The 10,679-nt window shown below is 37.8% G+C and overlaps 1 protein-coding gene across 10 annotated transcripts in view; it reads right to left on the bottom strand.

Annotated features, from left to right (window-relative positions):
• Positions 1-5,797: 5,797 nt before the first annotated feature.
• Positions 5,798-10,679, bottom strand: part of PIK3CB (phosphatidylinositol-4,5-bisphosphate 3-kinase catalytic subunit beta) — a 188,702-nt gene continuing 183,820 nt past the window's right edge. For all 10 annotated transcript variants that reach the window (XM_081574025.1, XM_081574028.1, XM_081574029.1 and 7 more), the window contains 3 exons: positions 8,829-8,974; positions 7,641-7,773; positions 5,798-7,296 (listed from right to left, as the gene is read on the bottom strand). In XM_081574025.1, the coding sequence (XP_081430151.1) occupies positions 7,159-7,296; positions 7,641-7,773; positions 8,829-8,974 (417 nt within the window). In that variant the 3' untranslated portion in view covers positions 5,798-7,158. The remainder of the gene's footprint in view (positions 7,297-7,640; positions 7,774-8,828; positions 8,975-10,679) is intronic.

The raw sequence follows: 10,679 nt of genomic DNA, 5'->3' as shown, positions 1-10,679 counted from the left end.
GGATCTTCCCGGACCACGGATCAAATCCATGTCCCCTGCCTTGGCAGGTAGTTTCTTAACCACTGGACCACCAGGGAAGTCCTCTTTGTATGTTTTTAACCTGTGCAGATAGATTGTCTGGTTTAAAGCAATTGTTGTTCAATGATACTAGCTTAATTGGAGAAAAAGAGAAATTTCCAGAAACTTAAGGAAATGTCAAATAGTGTCACATAAAAATTTAATTAAGAATAGGTTTCTGAAAATGTAATTGTTTTTGTTTCATCACCACGAGGCCAAAAAAAAAAGAAGCAAAGCTTCTTTACAGCAGACAGCATCACTTGCATCGTCAGGCAGTGTTTAAAAAGTCAGAGTTGTATGCCTGTGTGGAGGTAGCACCAGTGTTAGCATTTTGTGAATGAAGTAGGCCTACCCAGGCAGACTCACAGAGTCTACTCATCTCTGAAGTTCCTTCAAGGCAGGACAGTTTAATAGTAGAGCCTTTTATCAAGGTATTTCATGTCTGTTATCACATGGGGATCCTCCATGAGAGGGAGAATACTCCATTTTCTAGACTTGTTCTGTCCACTCTAGTAGCCATTAGTCATGTAACTATTCAAGTTAAATTAATTGAAATACAATCAAAAACTCAATTCCTCTATCACACTGACCACATTTCAGGTCCTCAGCAGTCACACAAAGCTAGCAGCTACCATGCTGGACAAACAGAACATTTCCATCATCGCACCAAGTTCAACTGAACAGCACTGGCCTAGAGACATTTTCTCAAGTTTAGTGAGCTGTTTTGTACTAGCACAGTCAGGGTTTAAGCCCAGGTTTTTTGAATGCTAAACCCCATTAGCTTTACTACTCTCCCCCTGCCACTCACTTATTTCTAAGAGATGTGTGGCAGAACAGAGGTACAACCATGCTCTAACATAAGGCAGAGAAACTGTGAGAACAGTGAGGGAAGGTGGCCTGTCTGGCTTCATGCGTTGCCTACTCTGACATTTCTTTCATCTGAAGTCTTACGACTGGCAGATCAGCACACCAGCTTTACAAAAACCATCCTCCTGCTTTTCCCATGCCACCCCACACTTTCCTTCACTGCCACTGAAAGACCAGGAGATGAACTAAGAGGGATGCTTCTGAGGCTTATTAAACTCATTTTGCATTGGCTTTCAAGTGTTTGGGTGTGGTGGTTTTCATATTAAATAAAGGGCATCTTTTAATGGCCATATTTTATCTGGTACAAAAAATGTTTTGTACCATGTCCAAAAGGAAACCAATTATTTTTAGTCACTTTGTTTTGAACTCTGATTCAGTTTTTTGAAGATCAAACCTTATGAATGTAGTTTGCCTTTGACTTGGTGAACTCATGTTTTTTGGTTAGTTTTGTAAATTTAAAGCAGCATGTTAATGAGGAAAGGGTACAGCCTGTGTTTGAACTTCAGCACCAAAGGTTAAGTTCTCTTTTTGTTTTAATACTATATTTTATTTAACTGGTATACAAAATTTAATTTCAACATGCAATCAGAATACAAATTATTTATGAGATAGTTTATATCTTCTAAGTTCTTGAGCCTCAATTTCTCCAATCTAACAAATAAAGCTATTTGTTTTATTTAGTTTAATGAGATAGTTTAGATGTATAAAAAATAGAAAGTAATATGACAAACCCTTGTATTATTTTGCTGGGTGCATCTATTATCTAGTTTAGTAATTAAAGCATTAAAATACAACTGAAGAGCCACATGCCCTTGCTATACCAATACTTCTCCCTTGCCCAAATAATCACTATCATGAACTTGATTATTATTCCCATGCAAGTCTGTATTCTTTATCTGTATAGGTGTACAGCCCTAAAAATATTCAGTATTACTTAAAATTTTAAATGTTGGATTCTATAGATTCTTCCTACAACTTGCTTTTTTCCCATTCAGTACTGATTTTAAGACAGATCTGGGGTGGTACTCGTAACTTCAGTTCCTTTTAACTCTTGCATTCAGCCATATGAATTTGCCATCCACTTGCCTCAGTAGTTTTCAAATGATCACTATACCATCAGTGCTCTAACAAACATCTGTGTGTCTCTGTGTATGTCCCTTGAGGATATGCTCGAGTTTCTCTTGGGCTTAGCTATTTAAACTGTGTCCCTGGACCAGCGGCAACGACATCAACTAGGAGCTTGTCACAAATTAAGAATTCGTGAATTGGGAGACTGGGACTGACATATATACACTACTATGTATAAAATAGATAACTAATGAGACCGTACTGTATAGTGCATGGAACTCCACTCAGTGCTCTGTGGTGACCTAAATGGGAAAGAAATACTGCCTTCTACTTAATGACTGTGCATTCTGTCACTTGTAAAATAGGAAAGAACTATCACATGATTGTTAAAAAAGATTAAATATATATAGTTTAGATGTATGCCCAGCATACATTAAGTACTATGCATGAGATTAATGATTAAGTAAAGTAAAATAAAAATAGGGAAATGAAATTACTGGATATCTTCTAGAGTTCAGATGCAGACTCATGCATATGTGGACAGATAGTTTATGACCAAGGGGGATACAGAACAGTGGGGAAAGAGGATTATATTTCCAAATGAAAGGTATTAGGAAAAACACCACACTATATGTAAAAAGCAGTTCCAAGTAGACTACAGATCAAAACAGATTAGGAAAAAAATTAAGCTTTCAGAGGATAATCCAGATGAATATGTTCGTGACCTTGACATAGGGAAAGATTTCTAAGGATATTAACCAGAAAGGAAAATAATGATAAATTGGACATTACAATTAAGATTTTATGTTATTAGAAGAAACATAAGGCTTGTATACAAAATATATACAGAATTTCACATAACAAAAATTGAAAAGCAAAATTAAAAATATCCTCTCAAAACAAAAGTCCAAAATGACAAGTAACCAAGTAAATAGATAAAGGACTTATTCCCTTGTGGCTCAGATGGTAAAGAATCCACCTGCAATGTGGGAGACCTGGGTTCGATCCCTGGGTTGGTAAGATCCCCTGGAGAAGGGAAAGGCTACCCACTCCAGTATTCTGACCTGGAGAATTCCATGAACTGTATAGTCCATGGGGTCACAAAAAGTCAGACACGACTGAGTGACTTTGACAAGCAGGCATTTCACAAAGGAGAAAATCCAAATGGCTAAAAACAGATATGAAAAAGCAATTTAATCTCATTACTAGTCAGGGAAATGCAAATTAGCATACTATAAACACAAATGGCTAAAATTCTTTAAATGTTGGTTAAGTGGGTGTTGGTGAGAATGTGGAGCAATAAGAATTAAGTACCAGGGGAAAATAAATTCTTATTACTTAGCATTACTTGGTAAAAATAAAGATGTATATAATTCTGTGAAGCATCAATTTTAATCTTAAGTATATACATTCAAAGAAATACATACACATGTGAAATAGGAGATAAATTCTAATAATCACAGTAGCATCATTTGTAATAGCCTCAAACTAGAAACAACCTGTATGTGCCCAAGAGTACAGGATATATAAATTATAGGGTATCCATAACATGGAATACTATACAGTGATGATAAAGGATGGAGATACATGCAATTAAATGGCTGAATCTTAAAAACACAATGCTGAGGGAAAGAATCCTGATGACTGCCATAAAAGAAGATATGGCAATTACCTTGGCAGAGCCTTTACCAGGACTGGGAACTTGAAAGCTTTTGGAGACTTTGTCAGTGTTCTTTCTTGATCTGTGTGGTGGTGACCTGGATGTTTGCTCTATATGCTAATATTATTTATATGTATAACTGTTTTATGTACTTTACAGTATGTGCCTTTTCCACAATAAAAATGGTAGAAGAGAAGGTGGAGATCTGAAAGGCCAGAATTCAAAGTATTAAACCTGGGTTTTGTTAAAAGTGAAGGGGAATCAGGAGTTCCAAAAATCCATTAGTTATATATTTTCATGTAGTAATAACCCATAAAGTGATGTCAGACAGTTTTTTATTCATTGGAAAAGGGAATAAAACCACTACCAATACTGAAAGAGAAGGAGGCTCCGGGATGACATGATCCTACCTGGGAAGAGATGCAGCATTCTGGTGTGGAGGAAGCAGAAGAGGCAGGTAGAAATAAGCAATTGTTGATCCTGTTAATGCCCATGAATCATGCTTTATATATGCTGTACCTCCCTGCCTACTATGCTCTTCCCACTACCCTTTCACTTAGCTCCTATCTGTCCCTGAAGAACTCAGCTCAGAGGCCCACTTCTCCAGGAAACTGCAGCCCCTGCTCCCTCCCTCCTAAGAGCTGCTTGCCCCCAACAGTCAGGGTCACATGGCACAGTACCTCTCTGCTCTTCACCTTGTGGATCTTTCACCTCTACAGACAAGTGATCCCTGCATTTCAGGCTAAGATCTGGCACTGACGGTCAGGGCTATAGGCTGGACAAGGCAGAACTGAGAAGACACTGGAAGACTGGAGACAGGCACAGAGCTCTGGACCCTTCCATGAGATTCCTCCCTTCAGTGGCCTTCAGGAGGGGGAAGCAGAGAAATAAATGAGACTGCCTCTGAGTTGGGACTCAGCACATGTTTCCATTCAGTCTTAAACTAGCCTGTTCCACAGAATTGAGTATAGCCGTTATTACTAATCCCACACTACAAACAGGAAGCTCAGACCCTGAGAAAGAAAATAAACACCTTATTCCAAGGTCAGCGAGGCAGAGCTGGATTACAAATACTAGCGCTCAGGGTCTGACTATAGACATGAGGAGAATACTCAGGAAATAACAAAGTCATCCCAGACCTGGGTAGACACAGATGCTGTCCTCAAGTATGGAAATGTATAGGGTTTCCAAGACCTTGTTTTGGGAAAGAACCAAAGGCAGGGAGCCAAGGCACTGAGTAACCAGCCACCAGGCAGGGAATTGTTCCTGCAGCCCAGACCCTTAGCCAACCGTGGACATTGGCTATCGTTCATTTTTCTGACTCAGGAGAAGCCCCTGAGAATCAGACATGCAAGTCAGCAAGTGTGTACAGAGTACCTGCTCGGAGTGCTCAGCAGCTATCTCTGGGGCCCTATGGTAGCGGGCAGGACAGTCAAGAGCCATGTCAGCCTCAGGTCCAGCACTGTCTGGGCAGGTTCATCTCCCTTTCTTACTCATGAAGACATTCACTGATTAAGCGTATGTTTACCAAGGAACCCATGGGCTGAGATGTCTTTGGAAATGGTGGTACCCACTTCTGCATGGCAATGCTCACCACTTTCTAAACCCCTGACTCGTATCCTGGTGTATGTAACGGTGGACTGCTATCAGACAGAGACTCCCCAAACAAACCTGTCCTTCTTTAGTTCTATTCCTGCAACTCTCATCGAGTCTAGAACAGTCCCTGTTCATCAAGAACTGAACTGAATGGTCAGTCAGTTCAGAGCTCAACTCCCACCATCAGCTGAGTTATTTCCGAGAAACTGTGCTCTGAGCATCTGCCTAAAGGAAGAGAGCTATAGAGTGACTAGCCTGGCCTTGGGTACCAAGTTTAACTGAAAGGACATTTTTCCAGACCTCAGGATCCTTCCCAAAGGCATGGGAACTCGGTGAGGACACCCTCATGTCTCAGGCTCCCAAAGTCCAAGAGGCCTCCCATACTGCCTGGTGGGCTGGGAAACAAGGCGAGAAGTCACCGAAGAGACCATGATCCTCAGCTTACTCCTGAGGCTGCTTTGTCTACTGACTTGACCATTTCTTACATTCCCAGCACCAAAGTTCCAAGGCCTGTGCTGCCCATAAAGAAGAGGTCCACACATCACAAGAGCAACCAAAACCAGCTCACCCATTTATTTGACTGAGAACATTAAGGAAGACAACAAAATTAAACAATTTTTAATAAAATTCCTATAGAAAACTCAGTCTCAGGGCAAATATTCAGTTCTCTATTCCATGTCATTGAGGACTGAGAGCTCCCAATAGTCTTTGGAGAATACGCAGTAGTTTTGCTGGATGTTGCCAGTACTCAGAAAGAGCCTCCATTTTACACATTCAAACCAGTAGTTCCTATTGCACATATTAACATTATCTGCAATCTAGCACCCTAAATATATGGTACCTCAACAAATAAATTAAAGAGTTCCATTGTGCATGAAACATTTCAATTTGAACTAATATTCTTGAAAAATCACATTATTACAAGTTTTAATAAATACAGTAAGAACAGCTGGCATTTTACTAAAACACTGAATTTTAGGTCTGGAGTTTATTCCATAAATAGTTTCCTGTTCATTTGCTTTCTGTCTTGGATACATTTGCTCAAGTATTATGTTCTATGAAGTGAACTCTTTCATAGATACCATGTAAAAACTGTATTAATATGTGCCTCATTATAGAAGCAGCTGGAAGAACTGGATCACATATTAACTAAAAAGTAACTTAGGAAAAAGCTCTGCTTTTGTAAAACTTTAAAACACAGGCTGAAGAAAATCAAAATAATATCTTTTTATATAGAACCCCCACTAGAAATTTTATAAATATATATGCAGCATAAATTATATTTGCCTCAACAAGCAGATTTTCAGCAATTCTGGCTGGGATGACGCTATCACGGTAGATAAATATCAACAAAAGAATTAATGTTTGCACAGGTTGAAAAGATTTCTCCTGAAAAATAATCATAATTTCAAATTATATTATAATTTGCAGTTTACACAATTTAAAAAGGGAGGAGGGAAAGCTTTCTTTTAAGCCTCATTTGGAAAGTAAGAACAGCTACTAGTCCCCAGGTATGGATAAGTTGGCTGAGTGATAACACTTGGTCACAATATGAAAAAGAAGTATTTACATCTTTCCAGAAAAGTACCAAATACTTAAAAAAAAAAAAAAAAGACAAAAAACAAAAAACAATCTCTAGTAGCATTCCTTGGCGTGCAAAGTCAGCAGGAAATGATTATCCATAATGCTGAGTTTTCATGATGAATCTTGAAAGCATTCAAAAAGCAGAGGGTGTTGTCAGGGATTATTCAGATTAGGTTTCTGTGGGATGTCCCATTCTTAATTTAATTCTCAGTTCCAAGATTTCATTCCCTTTATAACATCTCTGGCAGGGTCATGTTCAATTTAGTGCAAGTGCAAAATGAAAACTAAACGAAATCAACAAACACATTAGGAGCAAAGGCTGATCGTTAAGATCTGTAGTCTTTCCGAACTGTGTGGGCCATCCAATTGACTTTAGTAGTCCAACTTTCCCTGAGTGCCTCATCAAATTTTTGCTTGAATTGCTTGAGTGCTTCTTCTTCACTCTTCCCTAAGGCAAGAGAGTCCTGGCAATGAAAGAGAAAAATGTGATTTTACATATTCTCCGTAGTGAGGTGCAAACTTCAAAGTCTGTAGAAGGCCAGCTTGGCCATACAGTGTTCTTATTCAAATACCATTTACAGGAGAGAGAATGAACACCAAGGTATGGTGATAATATGACCTCTGCCAAAAGGTTTTTGCAGATGAAATGAATTTACAATTACTGCAAGACAACTATTTAGCTACTTGCTACCACCACTCAAAGGTAAATGATTTTATTCCATTTCCTTTGAACGTCTGGGTGAAACAGGTAGATAGAAATGAGCTCTATGTTTACAAGGCCCAAATTACAAAGAAAAGAGGTTTATACCTTAAGATACTGTATATCCTTGACTGAGGTGAGCTCAGGAAGCCCTGCAGTCAACATCAGTGCAAAGAGCGTGATGAAGAGATTCCCATGCCGGCGTAATATCAGATATGCATCCTCACAACACTGGCGGAACCTTCAGTTGATGCAAGCAAATCACAAGAGTATGATATCAGAACGGAAACAGCATATTTCATAAATGAAAATGAGAGACATAGCTAGACTTCCATACAAGCTGGAATTTTTACTTCTTTGAAAATTGTCCCAGGACTCAAATTTACATAAAATAAATCAAGCTCTCTAAAACAACATATATCTTTTCCAGGAACAAAACTAAACAGAAATATATAAAAGGCAATGTCACACTTAATCTACACTTTTTTATTCCGTGAGACATAAAAAATTAACTGTAAAAAAGTGGCAATTATACTCCATAAGGATTTCTAACCATATTTCTAGATTCTAGATTTGTGGTCTCACTCTAGAGACTTATTTTCTTTAATGTCCCCCAAATGAATCTTCCTTTCCTTCTCTCTCCTCTTCAAGATGGTCATTCAAGAGGACCACCTGATCCTATCTCCCTAATTTTGCCAAAGAGAAAAATAGATCCAGAGATATATTCTGCAGAAGCCCAGGCAGATCTGGAAATAATACTAGAAATCATTTGTTAAGCCTATCATATGAGTTGGTCACATCATATAACATATCTCTCATTATCAAAATACCCCTGAAGCTTAATTATTTTTGTCACCATTGAAAATGAAGAAACAAAGATGAGATGATAAGTAATGTGTTTGGAAACATCAAACAGCAAAGAATAGATCTGAGATTACAAAGTCTTTCTGTGAACCCTGACTCTCTTTATCATACTTCACATTGAATGACAGCAAAATGCCAGTCCCTTTCATCATTTCAAATTGCTATCAAATGTCTTAACAGTTTCAGAGAATTTCCCAATGCAGGTAAAAGACAGTATTCTATTGGAATAAAACAGTAATTTATCTCAAATTCCTAGCATTATTTTTCATTCTTCTCTGAATCAGAACATGGATCTCATAGGCAAGTCCCCCAAAACCTCCTGTTAGCAGACTATCTCCCCAATTAAATATCTCTCAGCTAAGAAATGCTAGCCTAACTGGTCATACAAGAAAATAGTAGATGTGTTTACTCTGACACGAGGAAAATACTCACCGGCCAAATTTTTCTGTGTTTCCTGTTTTTCCTTGTTGAATCACATGAATGAAATCATAAGTAAGAATAAAAGGCACTCGCTCCCTTTTAATGCCAAATTTAGACTTGAAATTTCCAAGAATATGCCCAAAGTCGATGTGGAAGAGCTGGAAAACAAATGGGATTTCATTTCATTTTTTTTCTGGTGGGTTCTGAATAAAAAGGCAAGGTCTTAACAGTCTTGTACCCTGAAGTACTACATCCAAAGTCATCAGAACCCTTCACACTTTTCATAGACTCTTGGATCATTTGGGAAAACAGTGCTTCTGATATTCATAGGTCTTTGATATTTAACAATAACCCTGATATTAAACTGCATATACCCAGTGGGAAAGATGAATCTTTAAAAAGAAAAATACATGCAAATCATAAACATGTCTGATTTTAAAAAGTCAAATAGTTTTACACACAGAACCAAACCAAACTGCCCCACCAGTTTCCTCACCACCTTAAGTGCTACTATTTAGAGGTATCTTCTTCCCACAGGTCTTTATCCATATTGAGTTTATCTTTGTGTATGGTGTTAGGAAGTGTTCTAATTTCATTCTTTTACATGTAGCTGTCCAGTTTTCCCAGCACCATTTATTGGAGAGGCTGTCTTTGCCCCATTGTATATTCTTGCCTTCTTTGTCAAAAACAAGGTACCCACAGGTACATGGGTTTATTTCTGGGCTTTCTATCTTGTTCCACTGGTCTATATTTCTGTCTTTGTGCCTATACCATACAGTCTTGATGACTATAGTTTTGTAGTATAATCTGAAGTCAGGAAGGTTGATTCCTCCAGCTCCATTCTTTCTCAAGACTGCTTTGGCTATTCGGGGTGTTCTGTGTTTCCATATGAATTGTGAAATTTTTTGTTCTAGTTCTGTAAAAATGCCATTGGTAATTTGATAGGGATCGCACCGAATCTGTAGATTGCATTTGGTAGTATAGTGATTTTCACAATATTGATTCTTCCTACCCAGGAAAATGGACTATCTCTCCATCTGTTTATGTCATTTTTGATTTCTTTCATTAGTGTCTTATAATTTTCTGTATACAGTTCTTTCATCTCCTTAGGTAAGTTTATTCCTAGATATTTAATTCTTTTTGTTGTAATGGTGAATGGGATTGAATCCTTAATTTCTCTTTTGGATTTTTCATTGTTAATATATAGAAATGCAAGTGATTTCTGTGTATTGATTTTATATCCTGCAATTTTGCTAAATTCACTGATTAACTCTAGTAATTTTCTTATACTATCTTTAGGGTTCTATGTACAGTATCATGTCACCTGCAAACAGTGAGAGCTTTACTTCTTTTCCAATCTGGATTCCTTTTCTTTCTTTCTCTTCTCTAATTGCTGTAGCTAGGACTTCCAGAACTATGTTGAATAATGGTGGTGAAAATGGACACTCTTGTCTTGTTCCTGATCTTAGGGGGAATGCTTTCAGTTTTTCACCACTGAGAATAATGTTTGCTACTGTAGGCTTATCAATATATGGCCTTTACTATGTCGAGGTAGGTTCCATCTATGCCCATTTTTTTGAAGAGTTTTAATTATAAATGGGTGCTGAATTTTGTCAAAGGCTTTTTCTACATCTACTGAGATTATCATATGGTTTCTTTCTTTCAATTTGTTAACATGGTGTATCATATTGATTGATTTACATATGCTGAAGAATCCTTGCATCCCTGGAATAAACCCAACATGATCATGGTGTATGAGCTTTTTGATGTGTTGCTGAATTCTGTTTGCTAAAATTGTGTTGAGGATTTTTGCATCTATGTTCATCAGTGATATTGGCCTGTAGCTTTGTTTTTTTGTGTTGT

This window comes from Giraffa tippelskirchi, chromosome 2 (assembly GCF_054371585.1).
Source record: "Giraffa tippelskirchi isolate mGirTip1 chromosome 2, T2T-mGirTip1v1.2.pri, whole genome shotgun sequence".
Taxonomy (NCBI): domain Eukaryota; kingdom Metazoa; phylum Chordata; class Mammalia; order Artiodactyla; family Giraffidae; genus Giraffa; species Giraffa tippelskirchi.
This window is presented reverse-complemented; position numbering and strand designations above follow the sequence as displayed.